This window comes from Protomyctophum parallelum (assembly GCF_964188405.1).
Source record: "Protomyctophum parallelum genome assembly, chromosome: 1".
NCBI lineage: Eukaryota > Metazoa > Chordata > Actinopteri > Myctophiformes > Myctophidae > Protomyctophum > Protomyctophum parallelum.
In genome coordinates, this window is record NC_139697.1 from 59,088,910 (window position 1) to 59,110,110 (window position 21,201).

The 21,201-nt window shown below is 43.8% G+C and overlaps 1 protein-coding gene across 1 annotated transcript; it reads right to left on the reverse strand.

The window, feature by feature from the left end:
- Positions 1–1,665: 1,665 nt before the first annotated feature.
- LOC310878245 (glycerophosphodiester phosphodiesterase domain-containing protein 5-like) lies at positions 1,666–20,570 on the reverse strand (the record flags this gene model as incomplete). The annotated part of the gene is made up of 16 exons (XM_083792464.1): positions 20,468–20,570; positions 19,200–19,506; positions 17,467–17,570; positions 15,931–16,024; positions 13,083–13,142; positions 12,376–12,474; positions 10,267–10,360; positions 9,772–9,917; positions 9,321–9,403; positions 8,155–8,305; positions 6,566–6,790; positions 5,002–5,159; positions 3,428–3,575; positions 2,815–2,897; positions 2,209–2,288; positions 1,666–1,775 (listed from the first exon to the last, which is right to left on the reverse strand). The coding sequence occupies exons 2-16, from the start codon at positions 19,383–19,385 to the stop codon at positions 1,666–1,668; spliced, it is 1,821 nt and encodes a 606-aa protein (XP_083648590.1). The 5' UTR covers positions 19,386–19,506; positions 20,468–20,570.
- Positions 20,571–21,201: the final 631 nt, after the last annotated feature.

The following is a 21,201-nucleotide window of genomic DNA, read 5'->3' on the forward strand; positions in this document are numbered from 1 at the left end:
TAAGTATCTTTGCATGAAATATCGGTGCATATTTGGCGCAAGATGCTCAAGATACAGTAGATGGCCTGAAAGGGTTAATATGCAACCACCTGCAAAGAAATATTCTGCAGTTTCACTAATACAGATTTGATACAATTGACTTGATTAGTGTGCATAAAAACTCAAAAGGTAGTATCACCTGGTAGTATCACCAGGAACCGAATTACATTTTCACACAAAAAAGGGAAAAAAATAAAGGAAAAAAATAATGCATTATCGGTGCCATTTTCCAGCATGGTATCGCATGACTTAAGAATACTAGGGGTTCATTTTTGGTCACTTGTCCGCCAAAACTATGTTGGCAGTGTGGGGCATGTAAGGGCAGCTTGCCTGGCTGAGTGAGGCCTTGGTGCTGAAGTAGGTTTTTGTGACGGCAGCACACTGTGACAGTGGCCTTGTATTGTCTGTGTCAAGCCCTACACACACCGTCTGCGAACGCCGCGCGTCAAAACAGCCGCCTCCGTTATTTTCAATGAACCTATCCCACACCATTTTCCAGGCGTTGCGTTGCCGCGCGGCAACGCCTGTGCCACGTCGCTGCGCACCCGGTGTGTGCTGGGCTTAAGTGCACTGTGACAGTGGCCTTGGATTGTTAGGTGTCAGTGCACTGTGACAGTGGTCTTGTATTGTAGGTGTCAGTGCACTGTGACAGTGGTCTTGTATTGTTAGGTGTCAGTGCACTGTGACAGTGGTCTTGTATTGTCTGTGTCAGTGCACTGTGACAGTGGTCTTGTATTGTCTGTGTCAGTGCACTGTGACAGTGGTCTTGTATTGTTAGGTGTCAGTGCACTGTGACAGTGGTCTTGTATTGTTAGGTGTCAGTGCACTGTGACAGTGGTCTTGTATTGTTAGGTGTCAGTGCACTGTGACAGTGGTCTTGTATTGTTAGGTGTCAGTGCACTGTGACAGTGGTCTTGTATTGTTAGGTGTCAGTGCACTGTGACAGTGGTCTTGTATTGTTAGGTGTCAGTGCACTGTGACAGTGGTCTTGTATTGTTAGGTGTCAGTGCACTGTGACAGTGGTCTTGTATTGTAGGTGTCAGTGCACTGTGACAGTGGTCTTGTATTGTTAGGTGTCAGTGCACTGTGACAGTGGTCTTGTATTGTCTGTGTCAGTGCACTGTGACAGTGGTCTTGTATTGTTAGGTGTCAGTGCACTGTGACAGTGGTCTTGTATTGTTAGGTGTCAGTGCACTGTGACAGTGGTCTTGTATTGTTAGGTGTCAGTGCACTGTGACAGTGGTCTTGTATTGTTAGGTGTCAGTGCACTGTGACAGTGGTCTTGTATTGTAGGTGTCAGTGCACTGTGACAGTGGTCTTGTATTGTTAGGTGTCAGTGCACTGTGACAGTGGTCTTGTATTGTTAGGTGTCAGTGCACTGTGACAGTGGTCTTGTATTGTAGGTGTCAGTGCACTGTGACAGTGGTCTTGTATTGTTAGGTGTCAGTGCACTGTGACAGTGGTCTTGTATTGTTAGGTGTCAGCGCACTGTGACAGTGGTCTTGTATTGTCTGTGTCAGTGCACTGTGACAGTGGTCTTGTATTGTAGGTGTCAGTGCACTGTGACAGTGGCCTTGTATTGTTAGGTGTCAGTGCACTGTGACAGTGGCCTTGTATTGTAGGTGGTCAGTGGACAGTGGTCAAGTTGGATGTGGTCGTCAGACTCGTCAGCGTACTGCTGGGAGTTTCTTCTGCGGGACAGTTGATACTGGAGACGGACCATACGTCACTCATCTCTGTCACAAGAGAGGTGGGGGGGGGGGGGGAGTACGAGTCAACAACAGAAAAACATTATTTTCTATTTCAAGTACATTAGTATATATATATATATATATATATATTCCTTCTTTTTAGCTTTCCATAACCTGGTTTTACAACTGTATTCCACTGCAGCTGATTGGGGTCGCATTCGGGTCACACACACACACACACACACACACACACACACACACACACACACGCACACACACGCACACACACACACACACACACACACACACACACACACACACACACACACACACACACACACACACAGAGCTTGTGTGTGTGTGACCGTGCTTCCGTGCTCCAGACTTGAATCGTGGGAGGCCTGCGAGACTAACCTGGTTCTAACCTGACACCTAACCAAGGCCACTGTCACAGTGCGCTGACACCATTCTAACTCACCTGTTCTGAACTTGCTGTAAGTGCCGTTGTCTAGTGTTGTCCCATTTCCTGAGCTGAAGGCCAGTCCTCGCTCTCGCCACCTGTGTGAGAAACCCTGATCGTGAGAACCGTCAAACGTCTAACGTTACATACAATCACTTATAAGGTCCATATACCGGCAGGCTGACAATTATGTTTAGCCCACTGACTACAACTCTCGGTACATGTGACATTACTGCCGACCATGTTCCAAAACGGGGGGCACGCGATAGTCCGACATCCTGTTTGTTCCGACTACGTGGCGGGTTAAGACTCAACCGTGGCTTCCGTGTGCGGTTAGGGTTTGGGAATAGGGTTAGTATGGGGCTCTATGGTTAGGGTTTGGGAATAGGGTTAGTATGGGGCTCTATGTTTAGGGTTTGGGAATAGGGTTAGTATGGGGCTCTATGTTTAGGGTTTGGGAATAGGGTTAGTATGGGGCTCTATGTTTAGGGTTTGGGAATAGGGTTAGTATGGGGCTCTATGGTTAGGGTTTGGGAATAGGGTTAGTTAGATTTGAGACTTATTGACATGATGTTTAGTTAATATTTGTTCCATTATTCAGATATGTTTGGTGGTGTCACTTGCCAGTGCAAGGCGAATATGGCGAGGACCAGCATGAGAGACACGAGATCTGTCAGGATCCACATCCGATTGTACTGATCTGGAGTCTGAGACAGACAGACAGACAGACAGACAGACAGAGACAGACAGACAGACAGACAGACAGACAAGGCAACAGTTTGGTCATTTGATCGCTCTGGGGCACTGCAGGTGTGGTGATTAAATACTCTTGACATTCTAGGATACCAATCTGAACCAATGTTTCTAAAATGGGTATGTGTACCACTGAGTTTATGCCGATGTACTACAGGTTTGTGAGAGAAAGTGGAAAATATGTTTTTCAGTCATGTTTAATGATAACACACTGACACCCTGACACCACGGACTGCATTAACGTGCATTTCATGAAATCCCAGGTGGCCAGGAACGTATTTAATGCCTTGTTGAGCTTTCTATTAATTAATAATCCTCTCGATCATATTTACGTTAATACAGGGCTACCGGTCGCTCTGCAGCTCTGTGCCTTTGCCTGCTTCAAGATTGCGACCCACACACACTGCTAGGGCCTCTGGTGTTTATAGCCGTTTATCTCTGAATTAGGGCTCAGATTGAGCTGGATTGATTGGTTACTGGTTACCATGAGGAAGAGCGGCCTGTGCAGAGCGCGGAGGAGCTGAGGGGCGTTGGTGGTGACAGAGTGAGCGCCAGCACACCAGGCCAGGGAGTAGAGCCAGGGCTGGCTGATCACGTACAGGTTGGTGCTGATGTTCGCTGCCGCATAGTAACTGTGTGGGGAAAACGGAGAGCCAAACACTGACACTTCCTACACTGTAAAGCAGGTGGTTCCCAACCTAAAACCAAAACACAGAAGACAGCTGACTGGCCTCAAGTATAGCCTACACGCTGCTATATTATTAAATCACAACATAATGTTACATCATTGACCTAAATGGCCAATGATATATCAACAAGGATAGGATGATTAGAAAGATGTTAGGCCTCACGGCCAAGCTATACACCAGGCAATTTTGCGCGCGTGCGTATGCGTTTACTGCGCGCGTTTACTGCGCGCGTACAGTGCGTTTGGATAGGACCAATATATGTCAATGATACCAGCTACACCAGACGCACGGATACCGCGGGCCATCCTACGCGTGCTCTAAAAATAGGATCGGTTCTAATTTCTTTACGTGCATATGCCCCCATGCGCGCGTATCTATCCTCCCGGAAGGTCCCGCACAAATCTGCCGCGAGTAAACGCACGAGAAAAGCCTGGTGTAGCTCGGCCGTAACAGGTCTTTTTCAGAAATGAATTTGGACACGTGCAAAACTTTAGTTAAACATGCAGAGTGACACGTTTCTTTACCTGGGTTACATCATCTTCTGATACTTGTTTTGACATGAAATAATCATCCTGTACGTGTATAGTGCTTTGTTTCATTAGTGCGAGCATGACAAAATAGGCTACAGCTTGTTGTTGTTGTTACACTGCTGCAGCTGCTCGCTGAACACACGTAGTAAAGATACCAAGGGTTTGACGGTGATATGATGTCACTGTTATGCTATGCAACACGGAAGTAACACAGACTCAAAGCTGTTCATAAGCTACAGTCAGTGACGCGTTGCTGACGAATCCTTGGTGTTTTCATTCGCCAGTCAACCTTTCAGTGCTGTTTGGAAAATCCTGGTGATGCACTGACGGGAAAAACTGGGATTCCCTTCTCGCGTACCAGTGGGACACGTACCGGCACTGGTCCGCTTACCAGTGGTTGGGGGAACCTCTGCTGTAAAGCAGTGGTTGTTCTCAACCTTTTCTGGCACCAGGGCCAACTTCTTTTTTTAAAACATGTAATAATATTATATATATTATATAATATTAATGTTATCTTATCATAGAAATCTTAGTGTTTCGCCAATTATTTGGGGGCCCACTTTCAAATTTCCTCAAGGCTCATCAGTGAGCCTCAGAACCACAGGTTGAGAACCACTGCTATAAAGTGTTACGGTCCATTTGGTTCCATACACAGAGGGGCCATTTGTTCATGCAATGAATTCACCTGACAATATATTTTGTTCAAACTGTGTGATAAGTACATCCACACACAACGGCAACATTATGTGGCGATAAAGACACACACACACACACACACACACACACACACACACACACACACAGTCACACACACACACACGCGCGCTGCGCACGCTGACCTAATGCGCTCACTGGACATGGTGCTGTAGTGTAAATTCAGTTTAACTATGTGGCTGCCCTGCAGGTCCACCAGGGGGAGCTGGCTGCCTGATGTCTGTTGTAGGTCTGGGTCCAACTCCTGGACCAGAACACGCATGTCTGGAGGAAGCCACAGAACCTGGAACGCACACGCACGCACGCACGCACGCACACACACACGCACACACACACACACACACACACACACACACACACACACACACACACACACACACACACACACACACACACACACACACACACACACACACACACACACACACACACACACACACACACACACACACACACACACACACACACACACGTGCAGTCTCAGCACAGATAAAGGTTGACATATAATGTTGACATATAACTGTAAACTCTTCAGTGTTCATTTGAGAATGAAATGGACCCATAATGGTCCTCTCAGAGTTAAAATAATCACTCATGACTTCACAGTGCGGGGTTTAGGGCCTTTGTCATAACTGAAATCTAACAACTTTACTGAGGTCAACAGCCAGATAATCCCATGAGTACATATTTCTAGACTCTGGGTTAAATCAGCCAGGTCAGGGTTTTACTGTGCACGTGTTCTGCTGTGTTCTGACAATTCCTTTATTCTTAGTTGTCTTTCTTCATGCCGTGTACGTGTTTCTAACTGCGCCACTGCCATGACAACATGACATTTCAATGCTTTTTAGAGCTCAACACATTCCCCTGACCTCAATGTGAAGACAAATATCATTCGGGGCAATACAGATTATTACTTGCGCAAGCAGAGCGCGCAAGTAATAGTTTCGCCCGGCTCGTATGCACCGTCCCAGCCAACCCGCCACTTTTGATGCGTATGCAAATAAAACAGCAAATTGTGCCTGATTTGCTGGGACCAGATTACATGGTGTGTATATGTATAACTAGCTCTCAATGATGACGTAAGAAATATGTGGATTAAAGGACCCAATGCCAGAGTGTAATTGGTCTTCGATTGTGACGTAATGACAATATGTTTTAGTGTTGGGAGGATTAAAGGTAATGCTCCTGTGTATATATGTATGTAATCTGGTCCCAGCAAATCAGGCACAATTTGCTGTTTTATTTTCATACGCATCAAAAGTGGCGGGTTGGCTGGGACGGTTTTAGGCGCAAAGTAACCACAGTATACCGCTAATCAACTTACAAATTACATATATATATATAGTATATGTATAACTAGCTCTCAAAAGTGGCGCGTTGGCTGGTAAAGTAGGTAGGTAGCAAATAGTTACACCTAATAATTAGACATTTCAAACGTTCCTTCACAGAGATACTGAGATTTGACAGTTTACAGCGGTCGAAAGTACTTGCGCGCTCTGCTTGCGCACTAGTTGGCCATTTATGGCCTACTAGTGTGCAATTCTAGTGCAGTGTGCAGTTCTAGTTATTATTATTACTACTTTATCATACACAGTGGCACACAGAAGTAGCAAAACGTGATGCTATTTTGCCCGAAATCAACGATAAATAAATGATAAATGTACATTTGTTTCAAAGTGATTGTCCCACCTGGTTGGAGTGAATGGAGGATTCATTGCGGATGACCTCCAGCGTGCGTTGGATCCACGAGTCCCTGTACGGATGACCTTTGGGCGGACGGTAGAGGTCAAAGATCACCAGCTTGTCCCTGTGCGCGGCCAGCTCCAGGAACGCCCGCAGGCTGCACACGGACTGGTTGCGTGCCCGCGCCTTCTCTCCACTGCTCATCGACCCGACTGTACCGAACGGGTCATGCTGGAGGGGAACCATCGATATGTGATGAATGCACTGACACAGCATGCCAGTATAGTCTCTATACCAGCGCTACCCACGCTTTTTTTAAATTGAGAGCTACTTTCAATTTGAACAGCTCAAGAAGATCTATACCCACCAACAAATATATTATCCTATTGCTGAAAATAGCTAAAGAATGTACCCGAGGGGGCATTGGAATAGCATCGCTATTGGGAAATAGAAGGGGGAAATGGAACTAGTAGGGGTTTCTTTCCTTCTTTCTTTCTTAATAACCTTGTAATGTAATGCTACTGATGTTTGTGTGCAGGTATTGCATTATGGGTTTGAGCTGACAGGCCCTTTTTGATGTCAATCAATCAAGTATTTTCATTGATTGTAGAGAAATTGTAGAACATTTACAGCCTATGGCATGCCCAAAATGGATTAAATAGCTGCCTTGTGTCTCCCTCGCCTGACTTCCATTAAAAGCACACATGCCTGCTAAAAGCTCATGCACTCCAAAAGACAACCAATGATATATTGATCATGGCAGTTTCTATGGAGGTTCTACTTTATGTCTGCTTTCACCTCTCATTTGGTGCAGCGTTTGAAAAGCTAGTACTGCTGCTGCATGTGAGCACGTTCTACTGCATGTGAGCAAGTGGACATTTTCCACTGCATGGAACTGACTCAACTCCAATCTACACGACTCTGGTTGCTTTTCTCCACATGTCGGAGGTTAACTGTTAAACGTTACAGATAAAGCTACCGTTGATGCTGTCAGGAAACAATTGATTTCACCTGTACAGTCCAACAGTTTCTCATAACATTAGGTGAGAAATAGGCAATGCAGTTGCACAATGTTGATTAATTTCACATTAGGGAGCTTCCATGGCATGCAGTAATCAGTATCGGCAGACCGCCGCGATGCAATGACGCTAGTCACGATTCTCTCTCTCCCTCTCTCTCTCTCTCTCTCTCTAAAAACAGTAGGCCTAATCTGCACTGTTGTCACCTTTTGGTATCATCGCTGGTCGCTTGGAACCTCGACAGAGGTGATATCAAAGAGAGGTCTAGCTAACAGGTACTTTTCCTCAATGGAAAACCATAAAGTACAACTGACTGAGGACTGTATAAGATTGTTTCCCAAACACTGGGTCGGGACCCATTTGCGGGTCACGGTACAAATTATTATGGCTATGGGTCCCCTTAGGTTTTGTTTCCTACATTTAGTATTTAATTATTATTAACTTTTTTCAAAAAAACATTCCCAAAAATGCTAAATTCCATGAAGAAATAAAAGAATAATCAAGAAATTTGGGTCACGGGCTAAAAACGTTTGGGAAGTACTGAGGCTATAAGGAAGCCAGGGCAAGGCGACCTACAGAGAGGAACCAGGCCCCAGCATTGAGTCTCTCCAGCTGGCCCCAGGTGAACCAGGCTGCCGGCGTGTGCGTTTGGTTGGGAAACACGTCCTGGATGTTGGTGGTCCGTCGCAGGGTCCGGTCGTGCATCAGGAAGGGCACCCCGTCGTAGCTGTACCACAAACACATGACATGAAACATTTTGCTCGTTTGAAAATAGCGGACCAGGTGATTTTAACCACTCTATTTACTTTGTTGACCAGATCCCCCCAGGGGTCTGTTTTTCCTCTGTACGGTACACCAAGTATTTTTGCCGAAATTAGCACATCTACATGTGAGCTTTATTATAGATGTGCTATTTTCGACAATTTACGCCGTAATGCTATAGGGTTCATGTGGTAAAATTCATCTCTTGGCAACTATGCAGCTGCTTGCTGTGTGTTTGCTGTCAAGAGGCCAGAAGCTCTATTCACACTGGAGTCACAAGGCAACACCCACTTTTATTTATCAGTGTACATACAAATGACTGATCTATATGGTGATTTGAGATTAGATATCGTCTGGGATTTTGATTATCGTAATGTTGTGATATTACGATATCACACCTGTAGTTCGGTAGACTGTGCGATTGGGAGGTGAAGTTGCATCATTCTTGCAATTTTAATTTGCTGCGTTTGCGTTCACACTGCGCTGCGTCAACCGCAGCAGGGAACTTTATCATTGTGTTCGATTCATAAACTACACGGTGAAATCTATGGTGTTAAAATGACACTCCAAGTAGGACGTGAAGTGAGCCTTTCTGACATGCAGCAGGATTCATTTTAAACGCAGTAAAACATCCTGTGAATGCATGCAACCTAAGTGATCATTGATCAATGACTACGGATTACATGTAAATACTGTATGAGCTAAATCCATAACCCATTCTGACCGGGCACCCATTTTGGTGTCAGCATCATGTTATGCTTTAGCTATTTAAAAAATAGCAGATCTACAAGCTCATATCGCGCCACCGAGTGGCGCGATACGAGCTTGTAGGTCTGCTATTTTTGAAAAATCGAAGAGCGACTGACATTTTTTAGAATCTGATCTCAGGTCAGAATGGGTTCATCAGAACCAGTGTGTGTCCGGCGGAAACCTCGTATATGAATCTGATCTCAGGTCAGAATGGGATAAGCTATACTGACCTAATGGTGACGTCCGTCTCCAGGCCTTCGCTGCCTGCCTCCACGGCCTTCTCAAACGACATGAGGGTGTTCTCGGGAGCCAGCTGTAAAGCGGGACAACACAGCCGTGATGATCACAGCCCTTCTCCTCATTAACCCATTCTGACCGGGCACCCATTTTGGTGTCAGCATCATGTTATGCTTTAGCTATTGAAAAATAGCAGATCTACAAGCTCATATCGCGCCACCGAGTGGCGCGATACGAGCTTGTAGGTCTGCTATTTTTGAAAAATCGAAGAACGACTGACATTTTTTTAATCTGATCTCAGGTCAGAATGGGTTTAATCAGACCAGTGTGTGTCCAGTGGAAACCTCGTATGAATCTGATCTCAGGTCAGAATGGGTCAAGCACACAGAGGGAGGGGGGGTTCTAAATGAAACATTTGAATCGTGGACACCTCCTCCTCCTCACCATGGGTGCTCCTCTGTGGCCGATGAGCGCCGGTGCAGAGCCCAGGCTGCCCTCGGTCTGGATGCAGGGGGAGTACAGACCCAGGGGCACCATGTAGAGGGCCAACAGGACCACCAGGTAGACCCCTACGATTAGCCCCCGCCTGACTGGTACCCAGTACCCACGCCACGCCACGCACGTACAGCCACACACAGCCACACACACGCGCGCACACACACACATATCACACACGCGCGCACACACAGACACACACGCACGCACGCACGCATGCACACACAGTAGTAATAATACTTCAGTAATATGTACTTCCAAGAAATGAATGAATGAAATAACCACATAAGCCCTATTAATTAGTAATGACAATAGCGGATCTATACAAGTTCACAACGCGTCGCGATGTGACACGTTGTGAGCTTGTGGATCTGTTGTTTTTCGTGAAAGCTTCCCCCACAATAAGGATGCTTCCCCAAGGCCGATTGTATAGGCCCCTCTCACCTCTGTTGTTCATGCGAAAGAAGTGCAACGCTACGGGCCATGTCACGAGCAGCATCAACAGGACTCCCCCCACGTGTAGATATGGTGCGGTTATCTATGGCAGAACACAAAGAAACGCCTGCCGGTTAGAAGAAGGGGCGCGCACCGTAGAGCAGCGGTGGAAAAAGTACTATGTGTTTTACTGTACAAATGACAAATTAATTAAAAGTCCGGAATTCCAAATTTACTTGCATAAAAGTACAAAGTATTTTTTTATCAAAATGTACTTAAAGTATACCAACAATAGAAAGTACGCATTAAATCATAAAGGTTTTCAAATGTATATATATATATTTTTTTAACCCATTCTGAACGGGAACCCATTTTGGTGTCAGCATCATGTTATGCTTTAGCTATTGAAAAATAGCAGATCTACAAGCTCATAGCGCGCCACCGAGTGGCGCGCTACGAGCTTGTAGGTCTGCTATTTTTGAAAAAAATCGAAGAACGACTGACATTTTTAGAATCTGATCTCAGGTCAGAATGGATTCATCAGACCAGTGTGTTGTCCAGTGGAAACCTCGTATGAATCTGATCTCAGGTCAGAATGGGTTAAAGCAGATCTACGAGCTTGTGGTGAGCAAAGTGCAACGGCATCAACTTCGGGAGTGCTTGAGGACTCAAGCATCCACTGAAACAGTAGATAAGACAAAAAGCACCCACTTTATTTCCATTTGACTACATGTGATGAAGCCACCTCCAGCCAAGAAGAGACTCGTCCAGTCTACGCTACAATTCGGCGCCGGCGCCGCCGCCAAGACCCCGGTCCCGCCGCCCGCCGCCACCACCCCGGGCACCCACTGTCGTTATAAGAACCTTCCGCCACTGGCTAAGTGGGTGATGTATGTTTTGTAATAATAATCACAATCTACAAAGTAACTAAAGTTTTCAAATAATTGTAGTGGAGTAAAAGTAAAATATTTGCCTCTGAGATGTATAGTAGTGGATTAGAAGTACTGAAAATTGGATATATTGTACTCCAGTCAGCCGCAGAGAGTTCTTAAAACGGCAGTGGGTTTTAAGTCTCAGGTACGTCTACACAACTCAGACATGCAGTGGAGTTAAGGCAAGCCTCTGATGTATATGGAAAACACAATTTAGTTGATCAAAGACTTTGGTTTTACATAATGCAATAAATGTCGACACCCCACGCCAATGTAGAGTGCTTAAGTAGTGACCAAGAATACAATCAGTTGTTCAGTCGGGGCGCAAGCCTTGTGTGGAGACGTCAGCCACTTTGCTGGCTGGCGTGAGTGAGTCTGTCTATGCTGTAAGGCTGTACTTCGTTGAAATAAACAACTCATGGAACATCGAATCTCGTCTGTCTGCCGTGCACATTTCCTCCTCTGTATGGTATAAAATATACATCACCTCCCTACGAAATATGGAGGTGGCGTTGTTGTGCGGCCCCACTGGCCAATGAGGTGTCTACCCTAGGGGTGGGCACCTTTGACGATGGAGAGGGCCACTATATTTATACTCTTTTAACATTGCATATTACGGTCGTAGCAAAAATAGACGATCTACAGGCTCAGTCATTTGTGCTATATCTGAATTGAAATCCTGATTTTTTTTTTGTTGCTATTTTGGAATTGGAATCCTGAAAAGTATTTTAGACTGAAGTAATTAAAGCCCGGTCATGTTTGCATGATTGGAATGATAACAGAAATTAAATAAATACTTTATCACAATATTAACCCGAGTGAAGGTGGGGTCTATACCCGTGGCCCCCGGGCCACCAGTTGCCCCCTACATGTCTAGATGTTGAGCACAAAGGAACAAGGGCTTTAAAACCCAATCTGACCGGGCACCCATTTTGGTGTTGGCATCATGTCGTGCTTTAGCTATTGAAAAATAGCAGATCTACAAGCTCATATCGCGCCACCGAGTGGCGCGATACGAGCTTGTAGGTCTGCTATTTTTTTGAAAAATCGAAGAACGACTGACATTTTTAGAATCTGATCTCAGGTCGGAATGGGTTCGTCAGACCAGCGTGTGTCCAGTGGAAACCTCGTATGAATCTGATCTCAGGTCAGAATGGGTTAGAAAGGAGGGCAGGAAGGGAGTCACCTGAAAGGAGAGGAGCAGTGTCGTCCACTCTTTACTCCAGAGGTCGGACAGCACGGCGGTGGCTACGATGGAGAAAGTCAAAGTCACCAGTGTACCCATCTGACAACAGAACAGTTAGTGATGTTAAAGCTGCTGCCACATGCCTCCATGCCATCGACATGCCGATCTGTTCTTCAAACAGAATGGGGGTCAGGTAGACAGACAGATGCATTGATCTCCATAATGGGCACAGAAGAGTGCATCAGGGATTCTGACACCGTCCGACACTATGCCTCAGACATTATCAGAGGGGCCCAAACCTCTCACGATATTACGATATTCAAAGTAACTAGTAACTAACGTTTTCAAATACATGTAGTGGAGTAAAAGTAAAATATTTGGATCTGAGATGTAGTGGAGTAGAAGTAAAAGTATTGGAAATTGAAAATACTCAAGTAAAGTACAAGACGGTATCTATACTAATCTCAAATCACCATATTGATCTATATAATATTGACATGTTGCTCAGCCTTACTTTTTGACTGGGCGCCCTCCCAGCTTTGAGTGTTTGTGTGTACCAAATTGAGATGATTTGATTGGCTGAGCACGGAATGTGATGTATGATGATGTATGACGATAAGAGCGCCCCTCACTTCACATGAGTGTGACTTTTGTTTTTTTTAACATGACATTTCGTTGTATACAAGATAATTGGAAGTGGGTGTTACCTTGTGACTCCAGTGTAAATAGAGCTTCTGGCCCTCTGACAGCAAACACACAGCAAGCAGCTGCACAGAATACAAACAGAACATTGAAGTTACATCCACAAACTAAAACCATGCTTACGAGATGCCACATTTTAACTTATTCTATTAGAGAAGTACATCAAACAGATAACTGCCCGACTCTCTCCCCTGTTTCCTGTCAATCTCCACTGTAGGCTAACTATTGAAATAAAGACAGAAAAGCCCCAACAACATGTTTAAAAATAACTAAACAAAAAGCATATTATGCTATACTGTACATCTCTATCTTGTAGGAATAATTTGTACCACTAAGCTGTCATTTACTGTAGGTGAACAGTCAGTGCACAGTCAAATCCTTAGTGTTAATTGAACTGTTGAAGGGTTTCTGGCACAGCCTTTAAAACATTTAAGGTCAAAGCTCCAGCAACGCTTAGTATATAGAACAACTTTTATTGTTGGAAGAACACGTCTCGGCTTGTGTCCTTCATCTGGGTCACTGTGAGGGCCACATATGATGGCCACACAAAGTTGGTAAAACATGGTGGAAACTTGTCTTTTTCTGGTTTAATTTGCAGCACTACTACATTCTACATACACAAAGGACTACACACAACACAACTGGTTGAATGACACACTATTTATTGCAATTGTGGTGATGAAATTACGGACTGGAATACACATATGTTATATTTTGTCAAATGCCAAGTTATTTAATGTTTGTTTGGAGTAGGGCCAGCTGCTTCAGATTGGCTTATAAGGAGCTGAGTAATTGGACTGCACCATGTCCCCTTTGCATTGGGGTTGGGCAGGGATTTATGTTTTTGAATTTATAATTTTGAAGAAATGCATTTTGATATTTTAGTTTAATTATGTTTTGTTTATGATTTAGTGACGTGTTGTAGTGGATTATGTTGTAGTGATTTGTAGTACAGGTATGTTTAAATGTTATTATTTGTCTTCCCCTGTGTGTCAATAGTGGTTTGATCACCCACTATATATGTTCCCCTCATGTCTCATTTTGGTTAGTTCAGTTCCTCATTGTTTTTAGGCCTAGAATTAATGTTTGTTATTTGTCATGTTTCATGTGGAAAATAAAAGACAAAAAAGACCTTTTCAAGAAAACCACGCAAGAATCCTGGTGTCTCTCATTGCCGACCAACTCTGGTCCCTGACAGTCACCATGTAAATCATCACAAACATTAGCTTCATACCTCCCCCATTTTCCTTTCCTTTCCTTTTTTGTACCTCTACCCCACCAGCGCTTGCTTTTATCGTTTTTACTTTGAGACACAATGTTTTTATATTCTACCGAATAACGTTCATTTATTCACAATTAATTAATTAATTATAATGTTGACAGATGTATAGCGGCGTGCTCACATCTAGCTTGAAAAATAGATAAATTAAAAAAGAGTTTCTAATCATGCACCTGTAACCCAAGATGCCTTGCACTGCGTAGAAGACGCGTGTCCAGTTCTGGCCCGTTTTAAAAGGCTGTTTTCTCATTGAACACAACGCGGACGTTCTGGGATCATTTCTGATGTTATGCTGTGTCGAGGTTACAATATTAACGCTTCTGAAGAGAAATGTACTTTTTAGACGGACGGAGTGAGTAATAGAGGATTTCAGAAACGAAAGCCGTGAAAGCAGGGTTGAAAACGCAGAGGTGAAGTGAGTGACGTCAGAGCACAGGCACAGCACAGGCGTCAACGGCACTTCTGCATACTCCGCGTTCGTCACAGTCTATATATGACTTGGCCACCCGATTGTGAGCACAAAATGTGAGCAGCCTCTCTCAATTGTAATATAAGAAATATCAATGGCACCTATGGTTTGGGGTGTGATGTGCAAGGGACATGCAAGTCCTAAATATAAAGCCATTCATACCCACCTCTAAGAAATACTGAGGAAGGGCTATAGGGATGTTTCCCTATGCTGCTGCATGTGTGTTAAAAGTGTTAGGCTAATGGCGACTGCTGATGACGTAATTGCTATTTTTGTGCATTTTGTGTCTGCACCCACCATGCACCCAAATCACGTCAAAATTCTATTGGCTTAGGAATGTGACAAACAAAACAAATCTCCGTGAATTCAAGGCTTCGTGGCATGTATAATTGATACGTTTTTGGGAGAGTGAACTATCCCTTTAGCATGAAACGGTTTGAGAAACACTGCACTACAGTACAGTACAGAACAGTGCTTTATTATGACTCCAGGGCAGTGTTTATTAGTAGAGCTTATCTACACAACCTTGAATGACAAACTGCACGTGTTTGACAGACCACTTGTTTTTACTATGCAAAGGTGACAGGATGTTTTCTTAATGATGCGTAATAGCAGTGGTGGAAAAAGTACCCTTTTCTTTTTACTTAATAAAAGTGTCAATACTGCATTGTAGAAATACGTATTTTTGGGCAAGAAAGGGATTTCTTTTCACTGGAGGAAAAATATTCTCTGTTTTCTCTTGGCAATATCAGTAGAGGGCGCAGTGGAGTAAATAAAAGTATTCTTTTCCAGTGGAAAACAAATCCCTTTTTGGCCAAAATTACCACCACGTGTGGTGAGGGGCTCAGAGTGCTTCCACTAAGGAAAGTAGGCTTTCTAATGACACAACCCGCCTTTGTATTGGTGAGTAGCAAAATGTTCTTTTTATTTACGCTAAAGATGAGAGGCTGGTCTGCATTTATGCGAGCCCCGGAAGTCATCGGTAACATAGCTCTAAATGCACTGATATAGCAAACACGTTTTTCAGAAAACTTTTGGGTTTCATTAGACATTTTTTAAATCAGCCCCAGGTGGTCTTAATGGGTTAATGACACGCGTTACTGACCGTCAGCACAGTGACGTAGGTGAAGAAGGCCGCGGCGATGACCAGCAGCACCACAGACCAAGGAAACCAGAAACCCAGGTTTCCAAAGTTAAACCTGTAACTCACATTATGGGGGGAGGGGGAGACAAGGAGAGGGGGTAACACTAATGAGTAAAGGACTGTGTCTGAGTGGTTCTCAAAGAGGGAAGTTATCAGGATATATCATGGCATTTCGTGAATTATTGATTCTATAATAATACCATTGCCAGTGACTAGCAACAAGATTCACAAGCCAATTCTATCACAAAATTGCATGTTTTGTCTAACCAAATCCTTTCATGTGTAGCATAGCAGTGGATTATTGTGATTATACAATGGAATTCTTCAATGAATTACAATGGCGAGTTAAAATTCCACCGTCACTACAGATTATTATACCCGAGCATTCGCCTGAGCTTATCCAATCAAGGGCAGGCTGGAATATGTGTGGCCAAGGTTGGATAAATCATTTTGTTGGTACGCAGGCATTGCGTGAACTATGATGAAGTTTTCTGATGTGTTTTGGTTCCAACTGTTTTCTTTGGAAAACAACTGCTGTTTTGATCCCATAGCCGGAAGGGATGGTTGCGTCAACCCTTTCAGTCCCATAACCCAGAGGGACCATTGCCACTTCAGCTACCATACAGTAAAGCCTTGAAATATACCGGTTCTGTCACAGTCTCTGGCTGCGTCCTTGTGTTGTCTATGTGTTTGTGTCTGTCATTGTGAGTGGGCTTGTGTTAGGGGTACGTATAGGCAAGGCTGCAGCTTCCAGCTTGGCACACCTTTTACCAGTTCCCTCATCTACCTCACGTGCCTGGCATCAGCTCATCACCTCCAAGTCTATAAAGCCCTGGTCTTCTCACCACCAACACCGAAAATAGAAGATCTACATTCTACAAGCTCACCCTTGTGAGCCCACCCTTGAACACATATTTTGGTTTGTTGGAGCGCCTATAGCCTAGTCAGCACGGCGGAGTTTAGGGATAAGTTTATTCCTAAACCTATCCCCAATAAAACTGTGCCTAACCCTAAACACGTTCACAACGGGCACTGGTTAACCTCTTAACTCCAGGACCCTCAAACTGTCTGCTAAAGCAGCTATAACTCCACCACCTCTCCCCAAGTAATTGACTATATAAAGTCACAAATTCACAAGACCAACTTCGACTTTCATTTCCTGAAAAATGTACATTTTGGAGCAGAGATATGCATGTATATAATAATTATACAGTAGCCTACTATAGCCCATTCTGACCGGGCACCCATTTTGGTGTTGGCATCATGTTATGCTTTAGCTATTGAAAAATAGCAGATCTACAAGCTCATATCGCGCCACCGAGTGGCGCGATACGAGCTTGTAGGTCTGCTATTTTTGAAAAATCGAAGAACGACTGACATTTTTTTAAATCTGATCTCAGGTCAGAATGGGTTAATAATGACACCGTCAGGATGTAATAGACATTTTTTTAATCTGATCTCAGGTCAGAATGGGTAAATGTGAGACTCACAACCCACCAGTCAAAATCATTATAGTCATTCTGCGCTTCGCCCCAGAAGTACAGAAACACCAGCGTGAGACAGAAGGACACGATGAGCAATGCAAAACTGGCTCCCTCCACCTGCAGATAAAAGAAAAAGAAAAAACCCACACCCGTGTGAAGTGAGAGGCGCTATTATATTAAACTAATTAAAGTCTAACTCATGTTGATTAGGTGATGTAATAGTGATGTAAAACAAACGGTGCCAACACAAACATTAAGTTATCTTTATTGTTAATGGCATTTAATGTTTGCGTTAGGGACAAGATGACGTAAATTTTCCATTCATTGTCAATGGCGTTTTTTAAAACAAACATTGAACTAAAAACAAACATTAAACCTGTATATAGGGCGGGCTATAGCGCACCTCAAAAACGTGTGCAAGTCATTTTCACAGAGTCAGCCAATCCTCAACATGTGTCAAATCAATGTTACTGCCCTGTAACATTCCACTGTGGTAAAAGAATAACTATTGAACTGTAGGGAGAGGAATTCCAAGAACCAACAGCTCCTTAATGGCTAAACTGGGATCATAAGTGGTATGACGCAAACTCTTAGAACTCTAAATACTGGAATGGAGACAGAACCGCTTTCAACGAAGCATTGTGTGGTGTGTGTGTGTGTGTGTGTGTGTGTGTGTGTGTGTGTGTGTGTGTGTGTGTGTGTGTGTGTGTGTGTGTGTGTGTGTGTGTGTGTGTGTGTGTGTGCGTGCGTGTCACCCACGTCACGGGCAGCACATGCAATGTGTTGTGTTCACCCCTATAGTGTGGCCTCGTACCAGTGACAGTGATGGAAGAAGTACAAGTACTCAGTAGTGTACTACTAGTGTACTACTACTCTGCTACAATAAATGTATGCCTGGTCATTATGACGAATGCCTATTTCAGAATAATATATCGTTGCTGACGATTAATATTTGTTAATGTTAATATTTAAAAAATGATTTAGAATAGTTTAATAGTATAGTAATACTTTTGTGTGACACTCTTGTGTGATGAAGTAGGGCAATTTACGCAAAAACAAAAAGCTTTGGTGTTGGTGATTCGGTAAGCCATGTTTATAACGCATTATGAACACACTTATAAGACATTATAATCTTCTCATAATCATATATAATTACATTTATAAGCGCTCATAAATAATCATAATACTTTATAACCTTAATCATAACGCATTATAAAAAATATTATAAGACAATATCATTTTCTCAAACATTTATAATAAATTATTATAAAGTTAAATGATTAAAAAGAAAACTTTATCATAACACATTATAAAGCTTATTTGGGATGCATAGCAAGTATTTCACTCATTTATTTTATTTTTTGAGGCACGCTAATATTCATATGTCATATTTTGACAGCAGAAACTGCCTGTCATAATTTCACCTCCCTCCCCATCTAATTATTGGACAGTATTAGGATATTGATATTAATTTTGTATTCATCCTTAGTGCCCCAAATCACACGGGGACACTCAGGGGTCCTTGTAGAGGTTCCAAGGGATCCCCGGCTAAATTATTGAAACCAAATGGACTTATAAAGGTTTGTAACTCTGACAGTGTACAAATGGCAATGTGTATACGCTGTCAGAGTTAAGGGGGATATCCGTGGCTTAATGCATAACAAAGTGGGGGTCCTTGAAATAGTTCCATAACTACTGCAGTATAGGCTGCTTGTGTAAACGTGCACTCACTCACATTTAACCTACCTTGTTACAGCAGCAGCCACCGGGCCGGGCGCGGTTCCTCTGGTACCGGCGCCACTGGCAGCCGTAGAGACCGGCCAGGCACGACACCAAGGGCCCGTGCTCATAGCGCTGCAGGAGCAGCAGCCGACGGACCGCACGGAACTGGCCCCACTTCAGCTCGGACAGCATGGCCGAGGACGGGGCCATGCCTCACACACACACACACACACACACACACACACACGTGCGCGTGCGCACACACACTTGCACGCTCACAACAGATATTCACCTTTCATACTTGTCACTCACTCACAAGAGGCAGCACAGCCTGGCAGATAGAATGAGAGAGATTGAGAGAGATTGAGAGGGGACCAGCATTGCAGATTGATTGATTGATTGATTGAAGTTTTCTATTGACAAAACGTGCATATAGGCCTACATGACGATATTTAACCATAAAGTCAATCATTTTATATTGAAACAGGTTCCTTTTATATAGTAGCCATGGTGTTCTTTGCTATTTTACTTCTAGTAGGTTGAACTTGTATGTATTATTATTATAGATTATATTTTTCTTACAAAATTAAAAACCAACAGGTTCAGACACATTTGCACTCAAAGGCCAACAATGGTAATAAGTTGTCAAGCTTTTGTGTTCCATCCTTTTGACAGATGTAGGCCTATGAGAGAGAGAGAGAGAGAGAGAGAGAGAGAGAGAGAGAGAGAGAGAGAGAGAGACACACACACAGACGTCAGTGAGTCACACTCAGGTTGCTCATCTCACTTTAAGTGAGACATATAAAAAAAGAAAGATATAGGCCTATTATTCAATAGTCATTGTTAGAATAGTGTACGAATAGGCCTACATTAAAATTACGAGGACTGACAATGATTTCCTTCAAAACGTTATGTGAACACAACATAGGAAAGACAGTTTTACTCAGGTAAGAAAATAAAACAGATTGCCAGAATGTGAATAAAACAATGCAACGTGCATGGGCTGCATATAGGAGTCCATTTCCAGTCTGAAATGTTAGCCTAATTCAGTCTAGAATCCTTGGCTTTAACATCGTCCGGTGAGCCCCCGTCATACGTGTATCATCAAATTTGAATGCATCTTTATTTGGTTGCAAAAATACGTGTTGATGGCTTAAGACAAGCCTCGGTGGCAGCGTTAAAAGGGTCACCGTTATAAACTATTTGTAATCAAACGCATACTAGGCTACATCGACCGAAGGATGCAATTTTGTTATGATCGTGATGAATCCTTAATTGTCTTGATAACCTACCTCGATCCTGAGCAACAAACATCCCCACGCAGGATAGTATAGGCTAAAGAGAGAGGTCCAAATGCGGGGACGCCGCAGTGCGCTGTTCCTGTGCGGTCGTCTCGTCTCTATCAGTAGCAGTAGGTTACTGCTGGTTGTAACGGAGCGGAGGTTTGGGACACCCTATCTGTGACATCCACTGCCACCTGTTGCCATGATGTAGTCTACACAGGACTCAACAGCTAGCCGTATATGTAGCCTGAGCCTCGATCCTACCGGTGTCCTCCACTGCAGTAGCCTATATAGCCTACCTACCACTTTTACTTGAATAACTTCGATTTCAGTGAATTATTGTCTCCACCACGCCGAAGGCATGGTGAGAGACTAGAGTATGTTTTGCACTCCGTCTCTCCGTCCGTGTGTGCGCATGTGTGTGTCCTTCCGTCCTTCCGTCGTTACCAGCTAATCTCCGGCACCGGCCCCATCCATGCCAAACTTTTTCATACACACTCCCTGCATGGATGCCAACGACAACCTCTGCCCCAAATATTCCTCAACGGCCTGTTATAGCGCCACCATGAGGCCGATTTAGGCTAAACACATTTCTGTAGATTACTCATACACATTTTATCCATACATCACACAATTCGGTATACACTATCTCCATAGTCATGTGATCAACACTGATCTGCTCCATTTCCCATCTTCCATCCTGATTGGCAAAGATTGGCTTCCAGTTCCAAAGCTCACAGATT